The sequence below is a fragment of the Mesoplodon bidens genome, assembly GCF_964165515.1.
Source record: "Mesoplodon bidens genome assembly, chromosome: 15".
Lineage (NCBI taxonomy): Eukaryota > Metazoa > Chordata > Mammalia > Artiodactyla > Ziphiidae > Mesoplodon > Mesoplodon bidens.
In genome coordinates this window covers 15,198,027-15,218,370 of record NC_138171.1, presented here as the reverse complement: position 1 = coordinate 15,218,370, position 20,344 = coordinate 15,198,027, and the positions used below count along the sequence as shown (strand labels likewise).

At 52.1% G+C, this 20,344-nt stretch overlaps 2 protein-coding genes across 4 annotated transcripts; one reads left to right on the top strand and one right to left on the bottom strand.

Moving 5' to 3' along the window:
- Positions 1 to 1,491: 1,491 nt before the first annotated feature.
- On the top strand, positions 1,492 to 6,685 carry SNX21 (sorting nexin family member 21). 2 transcript variants are annotated; one of them, XM_081255597.1, is made up of 3 exons: positions 1,492 to 2,047; positions 2,481 to 2,659; positions 5,694 to 6,685. In XM_081255597.1, exons 1-3 carry the CDS (start codon positions 1,786 to 1,788, stop codon positions 6,366 to 6,368), a joined length of 1,116 nt encoding a protein of 371 aa, XP_081111723.1. In that variant the 5' UTR covers positions 1,492 to 1,785; the 3' UTR covers positions 6,369 to 6,685. The 2 variants fall into 2 exon arrangements, with proteins under 2 accessions (XP_081111723.1, XP_081111724.1); XM_081255598.1 differs by lacking the exon at positions 1,492 to 2,047 and having other exon boundaries at positions 2,537 to 2,652.
- A 92-nt stretch (positions 6,686 to 6,777) lies between these two features.
- Positions 6,778 to 20,289, bottom strand: ACOT8 (acyl-CoA thioesterase 8). 2 transcript variants are annotated; one of them, XR_014017546.1, is made up of 7 exons: positions 20,072 to 20,289; positions 18,661 to 18,797; positions 12,612 to 12,837; positions 9,546 to 9,703; positions 8,827 to 9,021; positions 7,395 to 8,690; positions 6,974 to 7,015 (listed from the first exon to the last, which is right to left on the bottom strand). XR_014017546.1 is itself a non-coding variant. In XM_081255599.1 (6 exons), the coding sequence occupies exons 1-6, from the start codon at positions 20,188 to 20,190 to the stop codon at positions 6,897 to 6,899; spliced, it is 954 nt and encodes a 317-aa protein (XP_081111725.1). In that variant the 5' UTR covers positions 20,191 to 20,289; the 3' UTR covers positions 6,778 to 6,896. The 2 variants fall into 2 exon arrangements, 1 of the variants encoding a protein (XP_081111725.1); XM_081255599.1 differs by lacking the exon at positions 7,395 to 8,690 and having other exon boundaries at positions 6,778 to 7,015.
- Between the last annotated feature and the right edge of the window lie 55 nt (positions 20,290 to 20,344).

The window sequence follows — 20,344 nt, the reverse complement described above, 5'->3', positions numbered from 1 at the left end:
GAGGCATTTGACAAAGTACAGGTTAAGACTCACCCAATGTTTGGTGAATGGGTGAGTGCTGAATGAATGAACAAATGAGGTGTGTCTTTGTTGCGCCAACACCCTGCTGGGAAGCTGAATGAAGAGTCATTAAAACTTTAAGATTACACAGACTTGGCCTTAAATCACAGCCCTCCTATTTCCTAGCTGTGGATTTGGGGAAAGTCTATTTGCCTCAGTTTCTTCATCTTGAAAATGGACCATTCTTGTCCACTAACAGCCTCCTCCCCAGGATGTTGTGAGGGTGAGATGTGACCCCTTGTAAAGTGCCTAGAACAGGTTGGAGGATACAGTGGAACTTCAAGAAATGAGAGCCCTGGGCTTCCCTGGTGGCCCAGTGGTTGGGAGTCCGCCTGCCGATGCAGGGGACGCGGGTTCGTGCCCCGGTCCGGGAGGATCCCACATGCCGCGGAGCGGCTGGGCCCGTGAGCCATGGCCGCTGAGCCTGCGCGTCCGGAGCCTATGCTCTGCAGCGGGAGAGGCCACAACAGTGAGAGGCCCACATACCGCAAAAAAAAAAAAAAAAAAGAAATGAGAGCCCTGCCCCTTCTGCACAGAGGGAGGGCAGGCAGTATGTGTTCCATTCAAAGCTATTCTCACACCCCTCTCTCCTGTGTCCTTTAAAAAGGGGAGGAGCTACCATCAGGGATTTTACTTGTTTGATTGTATAACTAGCAATATCTGCCCTGCTAGGGACTGATAGCTAGGCCTTTTGACGGGAAGGGACAATAAATTCTTGACCTACTGCTGCCCTCTGGATAAAAAATAAAAACACAGCTCACTAGGGGATTTGCTGAGATTACCAGGCCTGCAGCGTGCGAAAAGAACGGGATGTGGAACTCAGGAGACCTGGGCTGCAGGGCCTTACACTCAGAAACCTCTGGCAAGCTGTATGACTTGGGGAAAGTAACTCAGCCTCTCTGGGTCTCAGTTTTCCCCGTTTGCCTATGTCCTACGTGTGAGGCAGGTTCAAATGAGATTGTAAAAGCTTGTGAACACTGTAGAAACAATGATCGTTGTGTAACTTATTATCCTCTTAGTCCCTCCTCTGTGCAAAATTCGTACTTAAATTCGTATTAATTGTTCCTGTTTTACATATGAGAAAACCTAGGCTACTCGAGGTCGGAGGTCAGATTTCATCCCAGATCACTCGGCTTCTCTTGGCCTCGGTTTCCTACTGCCGCGTAATGACTTTGGAAAGTTAGAGTGCTGGGTAAAAATTAGGGGATAGATTGGGGCCAGCCTGGGTCTCCGGAGGGTTGGGAGGATTCAAGGAGGGTGTAGGCCCCTCCGGATTGGGGACGATCCCTTAGGGGGCCGGGGGCTTGCCCAGGCCTACCCAGGATTCCCAAATCCCTCATGGAGCGAAGGGCCCGGGACTCCCGGGCGCCTCAGGGAGCAGGCGGGGCCGGAGGCGGGGCGGCGGCAGGAAGGGGCCGGAGCGGCCTGGGCCCGGCGGAACGCGGCGGAGCCCGGTTGCCCTCGTCCAGGCACCGGGGGCTGCACGAGAACCCGGGGGAGCGGGGCGCCCCAGAGTGCACCTCGGGGCGCAGGAGGCAGACCCGCGCCAGGGGGTGAAAGAGGAGCCGGGAGAGTCGCGGGACCCTCCACAGGCAAGGGCGGGGCCTCCGCCGCGCCCCTCCCTCCCCCAATCCCGGCCCCGCCCCGCCCCCTCCTCGCGCGGGGCTGGGGTCCGCCTCTCTCCCCAGCCCGGGACCCAGCTTCGCGAGCTCCCCCCGGGGTGCCATGGCCTCGCGGCTCCTGCACCGGCTGCGGCACGCCCTGACCGGCGACGGCCCCGGGGAGGCAGCGGCCGGCCCCGAGGCCGAGCAGTTCCCGGAGAGCTCGGAACTGGAGGACGACGACGCCGAGGGCCTGTCGTCCCGCCTCAGCGGCACCCTGAGCTTCACCAGTGCCGAGGACGACGAGGACCAGGACGACGAGGACGACGAGGAGGCTGACCCCGACCCGCTGCCCGATGGGGACCGGGCGGCGGGAGAAGACGCAGGCGAGTGCGGGAGGATGGAGGCGGGAACCCTGGGGCTCGATTAGGCCTCCACCCCAGCCGCGTTCCCGAGCTGATCCAGCCAAAACGCAGACCCTTCTTTAAGTGCCCCAGCCACCTCTTGGCTGTGTGACCTTGAGAGAGTCGCAACACCTCTCTCAGCCAAGTGTCAAATAGGGGAAATCCCTCCCATCCCGGGTGGTTTAGGGCATGATGTGTACAGGGTCTGGGATACAAATGGTAGTAATGTGCTAGCAATCTTTTGGGGGTGGAGATATTTATTTAAACATCCACTGTCTGCCGGGCAGGTGTTTGGCACCAGGCCCCCTCTCTGGCCCTCCGTTTCCATTTATGTCAAATGGGGATAAATCCTTTGTCATTTGTTGGGAGGATGAATGAGGTCAGGGCATGTAATTTATGTGGAACCTGGCCCCAGGCCCATCCTGTGCTCAGGCAGAACGGAGTCCCCCACCTGATGGGCAGCGGGGCAGTCAGCTCCTGACACGGCAGTTGCAAGATTTCTGGAAGAAGTCCCGGAACACCCTGGTACCCCAGCGGCTGCTCTTTGAGGTGACCAGCGCCAACGTGGTCAAGGACCCGCCCTCCAAGTACGTGGTGAGTGAGGGTCCAGGAATCCCTGGGCTGTGAGTCTAGAAGTCTGGCTAAGAGAAAGTAGGGAAAACGCCAGCTTCCTGGGGGATCTAGTTATAAATGGCTGCCCCATTTTACAGATGGGGAAACTGAAGCCAGAAAGGGGATGTAACTTGAGCAAATCCTCAGGCAAATGACTTAAAACTTTTTTTGAGGGACTATGGACCTATCCAGTCCTGGTTCTGAGACTAAGAACTAGTGTGCGTGTCCCCTGCTCCCTGGGTTTTGCAAATCGATGCAAGATGCAAGATACACAAGGAAGAATATTATCCGAGTCAGACTTGAGGTCCAAGTTGCATTGGTTAGTGGTTAGAAAAATGGGTTTTGGATCCCAGTTACTACCAGTCGTTTGACTTTGGGTGAATTGTGAAACTTTGACGACCCTGTTTCCTCATCTGAACAAGGGGATAATGCCCAGGATTGTCGCAGAAATCGAATGAGACAGTGCATAGAAAGCCCTGAGCGTTGCACCTGGCATCATGAAGTGCTCGATAAAATGGTAGTTCTATTATTATTACTTAGCTTTGGGTTGAAAATGTCTGGCCTCTAGGGCCTGTTGTAGCCTCTTTACCACCCAGGAAAGTCAGTTCTCCAGCACCCACACCTGTACAGAATAAGTTTGTCCTAAGGACTGGATTTATGGGATGGGTAGGGTTGGGGTGAAGATCAGTGCCGGGTGGGGTGGCCCTGATTTCCTGGCTGTGGAAAGGAGAAACACATGGCGAATTCGGTGGTCCCGGTCCTGAAACCCAGCCTGACCTGGCTGGTCATGGCAGCAGCAGCTCCCTGCCTCTCACTTCCCTCCTCTTCACCACCCTCCTCCATTTCTGACTCAGCAGGAGGGGGGCCTGGAGCCCTGTCCCACATCTGGGCTTCTCCACCCCTCTCTGCAGCTCTTAGTGAAAAAAGGGCCACGCCCATGGGGCGACTGCTCCCATTTGAGCAGGGATTGACTCCGATGGTCAGATCTTAAGTGGCAAAAGTCCTGGCTGGGGGTCATGCACAGGAAAGGGGCGCCAAGGATCAGTTATCTAGTAGCAGCTGGGAGACAGGGAAGTATGCGGGCAACTCTGGGAAGAGAATGACAGGATAGAGCCAAGTTTGGCCTGGCCCAGGTCTGGGGAAACGAATCTTCTCTTTGTTCGATGGGGACCCTACATCCTGCTTTAACATCTCCTGGGGGTTAAGAGCACAGGCTTTGGAATTAGGTTGGCCTGGGTTTGAGTCCCAGCTGGGCCATTTACCAGCTGTGTGACTTAAGGGAGGTCTTTGAGCCCTTTGCCCCCCTTGGGGCCTGCTTCCTGAGCTGTCAGACGGAGGTAAGGATGGCTTCCTGGCAGTGCTGTTGTGATGATAAAATAGTAGATGTGAAGAGCCAGGCACAGCACGTGGTGCAGGGTAGGTGCTCCGTTAATGGAGTGACCCTTATTACCTATCTCAGTGGGACAGTATAAGGATCAGATAATGGATCTAAAATGGGTTTTTGTCCAGAAATTACAAATGAAAATAAAAGCTAGATGAGCATAAGGGGTCACTATAGACCAGTGCTTCCTGAAATGTGTTCAGCAGAAAATTGGTTCCCTGGAATATCAATAACTGTTCTTTAAAAAAAAAAAAAAGTTTTTACAGTCAATATGCAATATGTTTTGGGAATGCAGAGTTGAACGAGAGTAAAATAAGCTTCTTTATTGTTAAACTTTTTAATCCTGAATATTAATGTACACTGTGAATCTTCAAGGGAAGGATAGAGCAGGCAAACCTAACTGACCAGGGGTGGCTAGGATATTGGCAGTTTCACAGAACAAATTCGAGAGGAAAATCTCGGTTTGGTGTTAGTATGCTTTCAACATCGAACGCTTGCTAATCCCCCCTTTAGACCTGTTAGCTCAGCATGATTACAGATTAATCCATATTTGGGTTCTCGGACCTGGGGGGAAGCTTTGTGGTCATCTTGTTCAGTGTTTCCCAAACCTCCAGCACCCTCACAGTTCTTGTCCTATCTAAATGCTACATGTACCATTCTGTGCTTCACGTTTCTCTTCAAATAAACCTATTTTTTAAAAATTAAGTTTAAAAGACTTTATAGCACAACTGTATATGGAAAGGCTCACTTGCCATAAAGAGAAGATAACCATAAAAATAAAAGCAGTGAAAGTGTCATTAAGCCCTGCCTGGATGCTGCTGTCTGAAGAAGGCCCTGACCTGAGAGTCTCTTTCTGGCTCGTTTCTAAAAATGGAGATGAAAAGGGCTTTTTAAAACCAAACTGAGAGCTTCTCAACGTGCAGTCAGAAAGGTTCACAGAGAATTAGTGGGGGCATCGCCTCCTGCCTCTGATTCAGTGTTATTTACTCCAGTACATACCCCCTAAACCACCCAGGTACCAACGTTTGCACACGTCCCACACTTAACAGTGAGCTGGGCCAGCGCTCCATTCACTAGAGTCGGAAGCGGACCCAAGAAGGGGACTGCCCTGCCTGACATCCCATAGTGAGGGAGCACCTGACCTGAGGTTAGAACTTGGGTCCCAGTGCACTTTTCACACTGGTCGCTACTGGGGCTGTCTGAAAAACTGTGTTCTGGGTCTGGATTGGAATAACCTGGCCAGGGATGTAGGGCTATGTATCCAGAGTGGAATAAAGCCCCAAGCTGATCCTAAAGGTTAGTTAGCTCTAGAGGCCCAAGAGATGGGCCTGGGTTTCGGCCCTCGGCTGGTTTTCCAGAGGGGCTGTTAGAAGAGCTCACTGCCCTAGGGGAAGGGAGTACTCCCTAGGAGGGGCAGAGGGGGCGGCTGGACCAGGCGCTGAAGCTCATCTCTGTCTTTTTCTCCCCATGCTGCCTTGGGCCTGGGTCATTTCAGATGAGCCTCAGGTAAGATGAGACTGGGCTCCCTAGCAGCCTCGGGGGTGAAGGGAAGAGGTGGGGGAAGAGAGCTGGAAGTGAGAGGGAAGGGTCCCGGGGACACCCTGCACCTGCCCTGACCCCCACCCTCCCCCGCAGCTCTACACCCTCGCCGTGATGGGCCCGGGGCCACCGGGTCGCCAGCCAGCCCAGATCTCCCGCCGATACTCGGACTTTGAGCGGTTGCACCGAAACCTGCAGCGGCAGTTCCGGGGCCCCATGGCTGCCATCTCCTTCCCCCGCAAGCGCCTGCGCCGGAACTTTACCGCAGAGACCATCGCCCGCCGCAGCCGGGCCTTCGAGCAGTTTTTGGGCCACCTCCAGGCAGTCCCTGAGCTGCGCCAGGCCCCGGACCTGCAAGACTTCTTTGTGCTGCCGGAGCTGCGGCGGGCGCAGAGCCTCACCTGCACTGGCCTCTACCGCGAGGCCCTGGCGCTCTGGGCCAACGCCTGGCAGCTGCAGGCCCAGCTGGGTGTCCCCTCAGGCCCAGATCGCCCTCTGCTGACCCTGGCGGGGCTGGCTGTGTGCCACCAGGAGCTGGAGGACCCTGGGGAGGCCCGGGCATGCTGTGAGAAGGCCCTACAGCTGCTGGGGGACAAGAGCCCTCACCCTTTTCTGGCACCCTTTCTGGAGGCCCACGTGCGGCTCTCCTGGCACCTGGGCCTGGACAAACACCAATCAGAGGCCCGGCTCCAGGCCCTGCAAGAGGCAGGCCTGACGCCCACGCCACCCCCCAGTCTCAAAGAACTACTCATCAAGGAGGTGCTGGACTAACCACACCTAGACTTAAGGCCACTGTGGGGAGAGGCACTGCCCCAGTATGGGAAGTGGGGTAGGGGCGGATGAGGACACAGACAGCATTTGGGAGGTGACCAGGGGTGCTGGGAACCCCTAGAAGTTCCACAAAGGATTTGTAGCAGAGTGAAGAAATGTGCTTCTTCTGTGGAGCTGGGCTCAGGACAAGCTTTGGCTAGGATGGTGCAGGGAGAAAGCCTGGTGCAGCCTCTCAAGCTTATGACTATCTGGGGGCTGTGCCCCAGGTCAGGGTCAATGGTCCCTTTTCCTTGGGCCTCCAAGCCAGCCTGGCTAAGGGCCAGGGACTCTGGCCCAGGAGTCCTGGGGTTGATGGCTGGAGGGAGGGCTGCAGTTCCGGCCCAGGGGGATTAAAGGCCAGCAGCTCCACTGGTAGAAGTCTCTTTATTCCATGTTCAGCACCAAAGGCCCAGCCCTGGATAACTCCTGCCTCAGGAGTCAGGGGAGAAGGGAGATCCTTGAAGTCCCAGACCAAGCTGGTACCTCTAGCTACAGCTTGCTCTTTGAGTCCCGGGGCTTCACTCGGATCACGCCCTCCTGGGCACAGGACATAGCCAGGACGCCGTCCCGACGCCACAGCCGCCCATGAACTAGGCCCCGGGAGCCACCTGCGAAGATAAGGGAGAGAACGGCCTTCCGTTTCCTTCCACCCAGCCAAATGCCCTCCTTGAAAAACGTACAGCTCAGGTTGGGTCACCCCATGCCAGGGTACACTCAGTGTTGTGGGCACTCCCAATCGCCAAGCACCCTTTTAGGGGCCTATTATGGTTGGTCATCGGGGGTAACTCCTCCCATGGGAATCCCACTTGATGGTTTAAAAGCACTTTCACATATCTGCTGGCTTCCTCAAAAAAATCCCAAGGGGAGACGTTCTGAGAACAGTGTGGTTCAGTAGCTCAGCTAACCAGATCTGCCCCACTTCTGGCCACCTGTGTGAGGAAACCCGTCAGTTCCCTTTCCCCCTACCCCGATACGCGGGCCTCTCACTGTTGTGGTCTCTCCCGTTGCGGAGCACAGGCTCCGGACGCGCAGGCTCAGCGGCCATGGCTCACGGGCCCAGCCTCTCCGCGGCATGTGGGATCTTTCCGGACCGGGGCACGAACCGGTGTCCCCCGCATCGGCAGGCGGACTCTCAATCACTGTGCCACCAGGGAAGCCCCCATCAGTTCCCTTTATAATAAATCAAACCAGGCCCTCCAGGCTGGTAATTCATTCAAACCAACCAACCAACAACAAAAAAAACCCCACCTCCATCCCCACAGGGACAAAGGGGCTCGGAGGACAGGACGTGGAGCCATGAGACCTGGCCATCCCCCTCCCCATGTGGAGATTCTCCCTTGCTAGTCCAGGGCCTTAGTCTGATTATTTAGGAAGGGAACTGCTGGTTTCTCTTATATGCAGAACAGCTCACTTAGGCCTTGTCCCATGTTCCAGATGATGCCAGTCAAGTCCAGAGAGGCTCAGGGACTTGGCCTGAAGGCTCAGGCCAAACATGAACCCAAGAGTCCTAACTTCAAGTGGTGGCTCCTTTATTGTGATGCTGTTGGTGCTTGAGAGCCCCCCTTCCCTGAGTATAAGAAGTCCCTCAAGTTTTGTCCTTGTTTCACCAAGCAAGGCTTTTCTTTGTTTGAAATGCACTTCCTTGGAAAGGAACCCAGGGCTCTGAGACCAGGCACTGATGAACGAGTCTGGGTTTCTCTCAACACTATAAGGAGTATCCAAGCAGTGGGGCCCTTAGAGAATGCTGAGTGCCCTGACCCTCAACCAGGTTAGTTGTCAGAATCACTTAGAGAGCTGCTTTTTTTTTTTTAATTTTTTGGCTGCGCCGTGCAGCATGCGGGATCTTAGTTCCCCAAGCAGGGATCAAACCTGTGCCCCCTGCAGTGAAAGCACGGAGTCTTAACCACTGGACCGCCAGGGAAGTCCCGGGAGCTTCTTAAAAATAGTTTCCTGGATCTCATCCAAGATCTGCAGAGTCAGAATCTTAGGGATGGAATCTGAGAGTGTTCTGAAAAAGCTCCCCCAGGTGGTGGTCTGATGCGCCACCAGCTTCGGATACCTCTGTTTTAATGCAACCCTATTTGTTTAGATGGGGAAACAGGCTCAGAGAGGAGATGGGACTTGCCCAAGATCACACAGGGAATCTGAAGTGGTTCTGGGACTAGAACTGAGTCTCTGAGATAAACTGAATCATATTCCCAGCATGTTACAGAAATGAAGAGCTGAGCAGGTGTCCCATCCTCAGGCCTCACCCTGTCATTTTGAAGACAAGGATACCACAGCCTAGGGAAGCAGAAGAGGAAGTGAGTGATCTGTGTGGTGCTCCACAGAAAGTGGGTGGGGGACGGCATCACCCAAGAAAGCAGGCTCCCTGCCCTCCCAGGGTCAGCACCCTCATCCCCCATGGTCCCACACTCACCGGCCCAGGGGCTCTCACACTCATAGAGCATCCAGTGGTCAGCTCGGAAAGGGGCGTGGAACCACATGGAGTGATCCAAGGAGACCATGAAGTGCACCTTGTGCTGCCCCTGGTGGGGCAGCAGTGCCGTGCCCAGGAAGGCATAGTCCGAGATATAGGCTGCCACGCAGCAGTGCATCTTCATGTCGCCCTCCCCTGCAACAGATTCCGGCCCCATCAGCCCTGGGCTCCTGGGCTTTACAGCTCAGGACCTGAAGGGAGGTAGGGAGAAAGGGGCTGCCGTGCATAGGTGTACAGACTGTTCACTGCCCAAGGGCACCTGGCCCAAGGTGTGTGTGTGTGATGGGCGATAAGGGAGACAGGGATGGGAGGGGTCAGGTGCAAGTGAGGATTGAAATCCAGTCTTCCGTCCCCAAGTCCTCCACCGTGGACCCCCGAAGGGTCTTCTTCCAATTTGCACAAAGGCACCTGATGCTTAGCAGGGGACCTGGGGAAGAATCTCGGCAAGGTGCCTTGCCTTCCCCAGAAAGGGGCAACATTACGATTACAGTCACCTGCCCGTTCTCCCCATGCAAAGGGCTGAGCCAACCTCCCCATCATGCAGATAAGTAAACAGGCCCAGAGTGGGGAAGTGACATGCCCAAGGCCACAAAGGGCAAATGAGGTACAGGTCTAGGCCCCCCGAGAGCGTTTCCTTTCAGGCCATGGGGTCCTCTTACCAATGTAGCCCCGGGCTCGCACCCAGAACATCTGTTTGGGCTCCATGCTCTGCGGCTGGCTCAGAGTGGGTAGGTTTACCAGCTTGATCTCAATGGGCACCTCCCGGGCAGCAATTCGGTTCAGCCCCACTCGGTACTTCTCTTGAAGGTTAGGGTCCCTGAAAGTAAAGGGGAGAGGGACGGGGAGACCCAGGAAGATGGGGAGCCTGTCCTCTGAGCCGCCTCTTCTGACCCCTCTCATTCCTCCACAGGGACTCCTGACTTATCCCCAAAGCTCCCCTCCCCTCTGGCAGGCAAGATAGGATAGATTTGCATCCCTTCTTTGCCACTTATGAGCCCTGTGGCCTGGTGCAAGTTAGTCATCGCTCAGCCTTTTTCCCACCTGCAAAATGTGGATAATGACAGTCACCTACCTCATAGTAAATACTGTGGAGGAGACAAGATAAGGCATATGAAGCCAACACATCATCTAGTCATGCGGTGTACCCTGTGACAGGCCCCGTTCCAGGCATTTCACACACATGAACTCACCCGTCAACACCTCTGTGAGATCCATGCTGTTCTCACTGCCATCTGATACGTGAAGCAAGCACAGAGGGTGCAGGTAGCCTGCTCAGGAAGTGGAGGGGCACGGGGTTCGGACCCAGCCAGTCTGGCTCCTTGGTTCACACTCTTGACCACTTCTCTATTCTAACACTCAGGAGACAGGCTGCCCTACTTGGACTGACTTACCTCACCCTGAGCAACCGGGGACGCTGTGTTCCAGGGAGCGGAGCCCATTTCCAGGGAAGCCCCTTTGCCACAGTAAGGACCACCCCTTGTGCCCCTAGGCTCTTCCCCGGGATTTCCGTTTCCATCCCTATCCTTTCGAGCCCTGTCTAACAGAACCTTCTGTGATGATGGTATGGTCTGTAGCTGCACTGTCCGCTGTGGTAGCCACGAGCTACATGTAGCTGTTGAGGGCTTGAAATGTGGCCAGTGTGACCGAGGACCAGAACTGAATTAATTCTATTTAACGTTAATTAACTTAACACAGCCACCTGTGGTTAGCGGCTTCCTTATGGGACACACAACTCTAGATTCAGGGACCTTTAAGAACAATGTCCTCCTTTCATTTCTCAAACATTGTGGAGCTCTGACCGCATACCAGGCTCCATGCTTATTCCTCTCTGTCAAGAGTGATGTAACTACAATTTACTGAGCACTCACGGCGGGCCTTGTTGTCCCGTGTAATCCTCACAGCAGCCTTATAAGGTAGAAATTCTGATTGGCACCATTTTACAATGGAGGCCACAGGCTCAGAGTGGAAAAGCAACTTGCCGAACTCACACGGCTGGCAGGGACAGTCTAGATGTGAACCCAGGCTTTTCCTAGGTGCAGATGCACATCTGTTCCATCACCGGGCTGACAGCCCTGACTGCTGCACAAGGCAGCGGGGCTCTCCTTACGATACAGCTGTGAAGTCTGCAGGGCAAAAACAGCCATTCCCATGTTTTAGATGAAGAAGCAGGGCTCTGAGAGGCTGGGGGGTTGAGCAAAGCTACACAGCAGGTGGGCTCTAATAGAGGTGGAGCCCTGGCCCCAGTCTATAACCGAGCAGGACCCTGTGGATACCTCTGTCAAGTTTACGATTAACCTCCTTATCTGAACCTTTATTCCTTCTATTGTTCAAAACCTGTTCTCCTCAAGATTGAAGAGGGGAACTGTAACCGAGCAGGACCCTATGGGGCCTTCCTGGGACAGGCCCTTCCCCCATATCCTCTGCTTTATTCTCTGAAGTACCTAGATAACAGTACGTGATGCACATTTCCTGAGCTGTTTTACAGATGCTAACCACACCCCCCCAGCCAAATGAAAGATGTTAACTACTTGATGACCATGAGGACGTGGCCCCAGGCCTCCTGGAGCCTGAGGACTAACAGTGTTAACCCCTGTGATGCTGCCTTCTTACCTCACCATCAGCCAATCAGAGAATTGTGCATGAGCTGATCACATAATCCTGCGACCCTCCTCCTTTACCTGGCTTTTAAAAATGCTTTGCCAAAACCCTTCAGGAGGGACTTCCCTGGTGGCGCAGTGGTTAAGAATCCATCTGCCAATGCAGGGGACGTGGGTTTGATCCCTGATCTGGGAAGATCCCACATGCTGCGGAGCACCTAGGCCCATGTGCCACAACTATTGAGCCTGCGCTCTAGAGCCCTTCAGGGAGCTTGGGGTTTTTTAGAGCGTGAGCCACCCATCTCCTTGCATGGCCTTGGAATAAACCTTTCTCTGCTCCAAACTCCGATGTTTCGGTTGGTTTGGCCTCACTGTGCAAGTTGGGCACGTGGACTTGCCGTAACAAATCCACGTGACTTGTCCTGTGTCAGGACCCAGAGCTCTTTCCACTGCGCCAGCATTTTTCCAACTTTATTAGCTGTGATTCAGGTAAGAAACCTATTTTACCAGGTGACATTCAAAATACTTAACATGCACTAAGGCAAAGGCAGCAGGGCCACAGCTCTGCAGCAGGGACCCTCACCCCTGGCAGGCATTAACTCCTAGGCTGCTGGGTCATGGGTGACCCTGGAAGTGAAGGGGGACCACTCAGGGACTGGGGAGGTATTTACCAACAGTTATAGAAGTATTTCAGTGTTTAAACAGTAGGAAAGCTGTAACAGTACCTGAACTGGCTGAACAGGAAGCCCTGCATTTCACACCATGATCCAACAACACCCACCCATGGGCACACATGCTCTCACACACAACTGAACTAATGTTTCACAAAAGGATGCCTACCCTTACTACAGGCAATACACTCTAGTATCTTCTTTTCTAGTCCAGCTTCCCCGCGCCCCGCCCCCACCCCGGCCCTGCCTCATGGCTCGTGGGATCTTAGTTCCCCAACCAGGGATCGAACCCGTGCCCCCTGCAGTAGAAGCACAGAGCCCTAACCACTGGACTGCCAGGGAATTCCCTAGTCCAGCTTTTTAAAATGCTGGCCGAGATCAACTAAAGGACTCCGTGGCCTGCTAACAGGTGGCGACTGCAGTTTGAACACTGTCCTGGGACCTTGAGGTCTCTCACCTTAAATACTGGTTAATGAGGGCCTCGTGGCCAAGCAGCTCTTCCGGCGGGGGCACGGTAGGCATGGAGAACTGGTGCTGCACAGGGCTGGGCTGGGTCTTCTGGAAGGAGGCCTGGCAGATGAAGATGGGCCTGCCGTGTTGCACAGCCTTCACAGAGCGCACGGAGAAGCTCACCCCTGTTCGCGTCCGTTCCACCTGGTACAGAACCGGCACCTTCGGGTCCCCTGCGGCAGGCAAAGGGCACACAGCACATGGTGAGCCCAACTGAACCCCGTAGGCCCTCTCACCATCACCATGGCTGGACAGGCCCCTCTGTTGCTTGTTCTCCATTCCTTCTCTGCTTGGTAGCTACTGACTGAGGCCTGATGAAGCCCAGGTACTGGGGAGAGAACCCTAGACCCTGTCATTGGGATGCTCCCGGTGCAGGTGGAGATCCTCTCTGTCAATAGCACGGGACAAAAGGGACACTGCCAGATTCCCTGCATTCAAAGCCCGGCTCTGACACTCACCAGCTCTGTGACCTTGGGAAAGTCACTTAACCTCTTTGAGCAGTTAACGCGTCTGTGAAATGGGGATCGTCATAGTGTTCATACCTCTCAGGATTTTAATGAGGATTAAATTAGTTCAGAGTCGTAAAGTATTCAGAATAATATCTGGCACGTAGTAAGTGCTCTGTGTTTGTTCAATAAAATACTCTCAGCTTTTGTCTTGTTCCCTCTGTGACTGGGATCTTGTCATGAACCCGGTACCATTCTTCTAGATCAGGGGTCAGCAAATCTGGCCTGCTGCCTGTTTTGTTTTTCTTTTCTTCCTTTTTTTTTTTTTTTTTTTTGAGAACAAGCAAAGGTTATTTATTCAGAGTTTAGTGCATCAAGGGAGTCAGCCACAATCACTTCCGCCTGGCAGAGACTCAGAGACACACAGAGGAGCGGGAAAGCTTTATAGTGAAAAAAAAGGTTTCAGGTATGCCCTGCTTGGAGGCTGCTGGCATGGCGATAGGCAGGCTAACTAGAAGCAGGCAGCCTGTGTAATTGGTGAGGGATGCATGTTTGGCTTTCCCCAGTTAGTCCTAAGTTGGAAGCAGGGGCAAAACTTAGGGAAGCTCTCAGTTATTCATCAAGTCCTGGCCATTAGGGGATGATCATCACAGGGACTATGGTTTGGCTTCCTGGACTGGCTGCTAGAAATGGTGGTCTGACTTTCTCCAAGCCTGACTTGTAGATAGTAGGTTGGCTTCCTGTGCTAGTTGCTACCAGTTGTGGCTCAGAGTTCTATTTTTATATATGGTTTGGCCACTGTCTGATAATTCATTCTCCCAGGAAAAGCCCGCTGTCAGTCCCTTCATCCTTAATGCAAATGGAAGTCACCTGACCCTTCTCCTTCGCTATCTGTGCTCACAAGGCAGGATGAGACACTGGCCCCAGCGTGAGGACTATTAACCCTTCAATGAACAGGTCGGGGAGGGTTTTTAGAGAGAGTCTTCCTGGTGTCCCTGAAGTCCTTTAGTCTGAGTCAGACCAACCTTGGAGAACCCTGACATCTAGGTGGTAAGATGTCTTGGGGATGATTTTCAACTTTGAGATGAAAGAAGCAGGTCTAGAGAAGCATTGCTTCCTCCACCCCATCCAAATGGGGAGCCCGCCAGGCACTGGGGGCTCATTCAACAGCAATAAACACGCCTATGAAGCCCTGAAGCCCAGTGGGTTTGCTCAGGTCTGTTAGCCAGCAATGCCAAAGGGGCATTTTTAATTAGAATGGGGGCTCCTCAAGGCCAAAGGCCTTTGAGAAGGGCTTCCCAAGAGTCCAGAAACGAGACAGCTACACAAGCAGTCTGATTTCAGGGGCTGGGAAGGAGGCCTCCCTTCCCTATCAACGAACTATTAAAAAAAAAAAAAAAAAAAGCCGTCATCCAATCCTTGGGCTGCAGCTGAAATTCAGTATTTTCAGTTACTAGTGATTTACCTTTCAGTGTGAATGAGTTCCAGACCTGTTCTTTAAAATTTGTTTTGGAATAGAGCTGGTAGGCTCTGCAGTATATTGAAGGAAGCAAGATAACAGTTATGGAGTGAGTGCATTAGTTATGTGGACCTGAAACAGACAGCCAGAAACTTCTCCAGCAAAGATGAGTTTCTTCAGGATCAGCAGAGAAATGCAATTCGGGGTCTGCAACCACGGTGAGCCACATGCAAGTCCCCGTCCAGCAAGAGGAGAATGCTTTTATAGAGGGGAAAAGGGAGGGCTATAGTATACTGCAATTGGGAGGGCCCTAGTAAACAAAGAGCCCATGGTTTTTCATTGGCTGAGTCCCTGCCAGAAAGGAGTCTTTTTCCTGTCGGGCTCTGCTATTGTTACAGGGCATGAGCGCTCCCCCCTCTGGTCTCCCAACTCTACTTAATGGAGGTTCTGTTTATGAATTTTTTAATTGTTGCTAAGGTATCTTTTCTCACGTTGGTCTCACGTTAACTATGCAAAGTGGGTCTTATCACCACTGTATAGATAGGGAAACTGATGCTGTAAATAACATTTTTTGGAATATGGCCAAGCCCATTTGTTTACATACTATCTGCTATTGCTTTTGCCCACAAAACCTAAAATATTTACTCTGCCTTTACAGAATAATGTTTTTTGACTCCTGCTCAAGATTCTCCATGCTTTAAACCTATACCAAGTCAGATAACACCTGTATTACATTCTTCTACCTATCTAGAGAAATACTTTTTTTTTTAATTTTATTTTTGGCTGCGTTGGGTCTTCGTTGCTGCGCACGGGCTTTTCTCTAGTTGTGGTGAGCGGAGGCTACTCTTCATTGTGGTGCGCAGGCTTCTCACTGCTGTGGCTTCTCTTGTTGTGGAGCACGGGCTCTAGGCGCGCAGGCTTCAGTAGTTGTGGCTCGGGGCTCTAGAGTGCAGGCTCAGTAGTTGTGGCACACGGGCTTAGTTGCTCCGCAGCATGTGGGATCTTCCCGGACCAGGGCTCGAACCCATGTCTCCTGCATTGGCAGGCGGATTCTCAACCCCTGCACCACCAGGGAAGCCCTGAGAAATACTTTTTTTTTTTTTTTTTTTGCGGTACGTGGGTCTCTCACTGTTGTGGCCTCTCCTGTTGCGGAACACAGGCTCTGGACGCGCAGGCTCAGCGGCCATGGCTCACGGGCCCAGCCGCTCCGCGGCATGTGGGATCTTCCCAGACTGGAGCACGAACCCGTGTCCCCTGCATCGGCAGGCGGACTCTCAACCACTGCACCACCAGGGAAGCCCGAGAAATACTTTTTTTAATCAAAAAACAAACAAACAAAAAACCCAAACTGACTAACATTCTATACTGGGCTTTTAGAAAGAGGATTGATATGATAAATGGCCAAGGACCAACACCTCCACCTCCCAGTATCTTTTAATTAAAAATATCATTAGCAACATTGTAAAGCAACTATACTCCAATAAAAAAATTAAAAAATATATCTATATATCATTGGAGCACCATAACTGTTTATGAATCTTCATGCACCTGGTAGAGGGTCACATCACAAACTAATAAGACAGCTTCCCTTTTTGCCTTGCTGCCAGGAAGCTCGGAACTAACTTTTGTATAAAACTGCAATGATATGCCTTAGCCTAGTATTTTGACACAATTATTTCCCCCAAATCCCGTTACTACTAGCCTCCTGGCCCTTGCCTTTTATTTATTATTACTTTTGAAAATTTTGTCCCAGGGAATTCCTTGGTGGTCCAGTGGTTAGGACTCCGCGCCTTCACTGCTGAGGGCACGAGTTCAATCCCTGGTCTGGGAACTAAGATCCCACAAGCCGTGTGGCCCGACCAAAAAATAAAAAACTTAATATCCTTCTTATTTATTTTATTTTTTTTGCGGTAGGCGGGCCTCTCACTGTTGTGGCCTCTCCCCTTGCAGAGCACAGGCTCTGGATGCGCAGGCTCAGCAGCCATGGCTCACGGGCCTAGCCGCTCTGCGGCATGTGGGATCTTCCCAGACCGGGGCACGAACCCGTGTCCCCTGCATCGGCAGGCGGACTCTCAACCACTGCGCCACCAGGGAAGCCCCAATATCCTTCTTAAAAAAATTTTTTTTACCCCAAATGTTTTATTTTTTCCCATACTTAATTTTTTTGCAGACTATATTCCATTATAGGTTATTACAAGATACTGAATATAATTCTCTGTGCTACACAGTAAATCCTTGTTGCTTATCTATTTTATGTAGTTTGTATCTGTTAATCCCATACTCCTAATCTGCCTTGACTTTTATTTTATTCTAAAAATTAATTAACTGATTTACTTTTGGCCACACCACACAGCTTGCGGGATCTTAGTTCCATGACCAGGGATCGAACCCAGGCCCTCAGCAGTGAAAGCGTGGAGTCCTAACCACTGGACCACCAGGGAATTCTGACTTTTATTTTAATAGTTCTAGAATAGCTGCCAATTATTTTAACCTGTCTTGTAGCCTTTCAAGAAGCAGATAGGGACACAAATAATTGGTGATTATCAGTGTTGGCACGGTTCATTTCATGCTGCCCCTGGATGGAGAATTTCCAAGGAAGTGGATGTTTCCCCCAGAACCTGAGATGGGCTGTCCCATGGTTTGGAATTATTTCCCAAGAAGGAAAGAGAAAATCACAGAAGGAGAACAAAGTGTAGAGCTTGGAGCCACACAAAGCAACTCAGGTTCAAATCCTGGCTTTGCCTACCTGAGCATTATGGGAGCTTCTTACATAACCTCTTTGGGTCCAAGGTTCCTTATACATAGAATAGTGGCAGGAATGCTGTTTACTTAAGAGGATTAAACAAGATAATGTACACAGCTGTGCACTGTAACATGCAAATTTTAATTATTCCCATAAGTTCATCATCAAAAAGTAATGATAATTACCATTTATGGAAAACCCACATCATGCCAGGCCCTGCACTAGATACTTTACCTGCAAAGACTAAGAATTCTTTTCAGAAACCAGATGATGAAACTGATTCAGAGAGATCAGGTAATGCCCCCACCCCCCAAAACGAAACAAAACTGTCTCACTGGGCTAGAAGGATTACAATATCAAAAGGCCAGCACTTTTGGAGTTTACAACCAAATTGAGGGAACAAAGGGCACATCTGCCCCCAGCTAGCATCAAAGTTGAGAACGGGGCTCGCCCCAAGGTAAGTATTCAAATGCTTTAGAGCAATGACTGTCACGGAAGTAAAGGAAGTAAAAGGATGGGGAGTGAGGGGCATGGGAACGTAGTATGAAAAGGTGTATTTACTATTAACTATTTTATACTTGTAAAATGAAGGCGGAAACCCATTGTCTTTTTTAATACAGATCACATATCATAAAGTTTCATAAATTCTTCTCAGCTGATGGGACCATGCAGAAGACAGAGACTCTTAAAATTGGGAGCATCTGCCTAGGAGTGAGATTTTTATGTTTCTCAAAAGGGAGCATGGGTTTTAAAAGATTACTCTCTCCTCCTTCATTTGATCCCAGAGCTGTAAGCAGCTACAGAGATCTTGCTTGGCCCCGCCCCTTCTGCATTTTTCAGGTGGGATGAAGGAGGGGTGGGGGAGGGTGGTTATATCTCACTCAAGGTCGCCTGGTGAATCAATGGCAAAGCTCCGACTAGACCCAAGGTCTCGTTTCCCAGGCTGTTCTCTTCTCCAAGTTAAGCTGCCTGCCTCAAACTCCCAGCAGAGGTTTCAGCACCCCTCTGCGGATCCAGCACAGGACTGGCACCAGAAGGTGTATGAAGAATAAAGAACAAAAGACCCACTGGGAACAGTTAAGCACCAAAATCTTGTGCCACTGTGGGCCAGGAAACAAGTACCCAGTATCTCAGGAGGTATGGGGTCTAAGGCTCTTCCTGGCCCCAGGCCTTCTTCCTCTCTAGGCTTCCCTAAGGGCGATCAATTAACCCTCTCCCTCACCCCCCCTCCCCTCCCCTCACCCCTCTACCTCTCTCCCTCTTTCTCCTCAGTCTGCTCCCCAAGGCCAGAAAGAAGTGGCTGCTGGGCCACCAGTGCTGGGGTGGGTTAAGGGAGGGGTTGGTTTACCTTTCCGAACAAAGTAACAGTGCAGGGAATGCACGTGGACATCTTCACTCACAGACTTGGCTGCAGCCACCAAAGCCTGGCCCACGATCTGACCCCCAAACAGCCGCTGGTTTGAGGGTACCCAGTAATGCCTTCCTCTGTGGGGAGAGGGAAAAAACAGGAAAGACTTGGGTGCTGGGCCACATCCCACAATTTTCAATGAGCCTCTAGTGCAGGATCTCTTAACCTGATTGGGGTTTGGGATCCTTTGAGAAATCTGGTGAAAGCCTTTCCCCAGGCAAATATCCTAACACCACTCTACCTACAACTTCAAGGCCTTAAGGATGCCCCAAACTTCTGTGGACTTCAGTTAAGGATAATGAACCAATCCCCATATTTTATACTATGAGAACAGGGATCAGAGAGGGAAACTGACTTGAGCAAGGTCACACACACACAGCTCAACCATTGCCATCCCGAGCAGTATCCGGGTCGTTTGAGCCCAAGTCCAGTGTTTCTTCCATTGCCCATACCAGGGTAAGGCATAAGCCTCTCAAGCCCTTGAGTAGACCAAGATGAACCCCACAAGCTGCGGGGGGGACTGCATTAAGGTCTGCCACTTACAACCCTCAACTTGACAGCCCAGTTCTTAAAAGAACTAGATTTAGAGCTTGAAGGGCCCTCAGACTTCAAATCTAACCCCTTCAGTGCACAGATGAGGAAACTGAGGCCCCAGAGGTGAAAAGTCTTGCCCATTGCATGAGCCCAGTGGAGGATTAAGAATTTAGGTCTCCAGCTTCCCACTGCCCAGCCCAGCATTTTTCATATAATGCATTGCAAATAGCCCTCCAGGGAGTTATTTGTAATTGGTTTAAGTGGGGCTTAGTTAATACCTAAGATAGCTTCCAATAAGCCAGGAGGAGCCTTGGAAGCCCAAACTATTAAATCCCCAGTTACAGTCAAGAATTTAAGCGGCATCAGGAAGGAAACTGGCTCAGGCCTCAGAATGAATAAAGAGCTACTAGACCCCACCTAGTGGTGGGAGGGATGAGGAATTTAAGAGGAAATTATAGTGAATATGCAGGAGCTGCGGATAAGTTTGTGCCCTTGGACAAATCACCGCCCTTTCTGGACTGGCTCTCCCTGGGACATGATTCCTCAGGGGAGGCTGCTGAGAAGGATACCTTGGGTCACCACTTTTTGCCTAGATTGCCAGGACCTCCCAGAGGTGGGACTGCACAGAACCCCGCGCCGAGGAGGAAGCCGGGGCAGCCTTGTCAGGCACAAGTTCCCTCCCAATCGCGGCACAGGCATCTCGCGCAGAGCCCATCCTCGTCCAGGGGGGTACGAGCAGGGGCAATGGGGTGGCAGCAGGCAAGATCAGGAGCCTCTGACCCCAATGCGTGGGTGCGGGCCCGATGCGGCCGGCTACCTGAAGAGATCCTCATCCAGCAGCTCGAGGTTGAGCACGCTGGTGACCAGGACGCTGCGGAGGTCCCTGGGTGGATCGCCGCCGCCCTGTTCGTCCTCTAGGGCTTGCGGTGACGACATGTAGCCCACTTGCTGCCGGCCTGGGACCCTGCGCTCGGGGGCACACGCGGAGACCTGGACAGAACGCGCAGCCTCCAGCAAAAGCTAAGTAACCGGAAGTCCCCCGCAAGCCCTGAGAAAGTGGGATGCAGGCTATGATTGGTCGGTGCTCCTG

What these genes read in the sequence shown, in the direction of transcription:
- SNX21 (XM_081255597.1), top strand. Translation starts at nt 1,786, where the DNA reads ATGGCCTCGCGGCTCCTGCACCGGCTGCGGCACGCCCTGACCGGCGAC. An exon ending in GGCGGCGGGAGAAGACGCAG is followed by an intron (nt 2,048 to 2,480) that starts GCGAGTGCGGGA and finishes ACCTGGCCCCAG; the next exon opens with GCCCATCCTGTGCTCAGGCA. An exon ending in ACCCGCCCTCCAAGTACGTG is followed by an intron (nt 2,660 to 5,693) that starts GTGAGTGAGGGT and finishes CCTCCCCCGCAG; the next exon opens with CTCTACACCCTCGCCGTGAT.
- ACOT8 (XM_081255599.1), bottom strand. Translation starts at nt 20,190, where the DNA reads ATGTCGTCACCGCAAGCCCTAGAGGACGAACAGGGCGGCGGCGATCCA. An exon ending in CTCATTAACCAGTATTTAAG is followed by an intron (nt 9,704 to 12,611) that starts GTGAGAGACCTC and finishes CTTTACTTTCAG; the next exon opens with GGACCCTAACCTTCAAGAGA. An exon ending in GCGAGCCCGGGGCTACATTG is followed by an intron (nt 9,022 to 9,545) that starts GTAAGAGGACCC and finishes AATCTGTTGCAG; the next exon opens with GGGAGGGCGACATGAAGATG.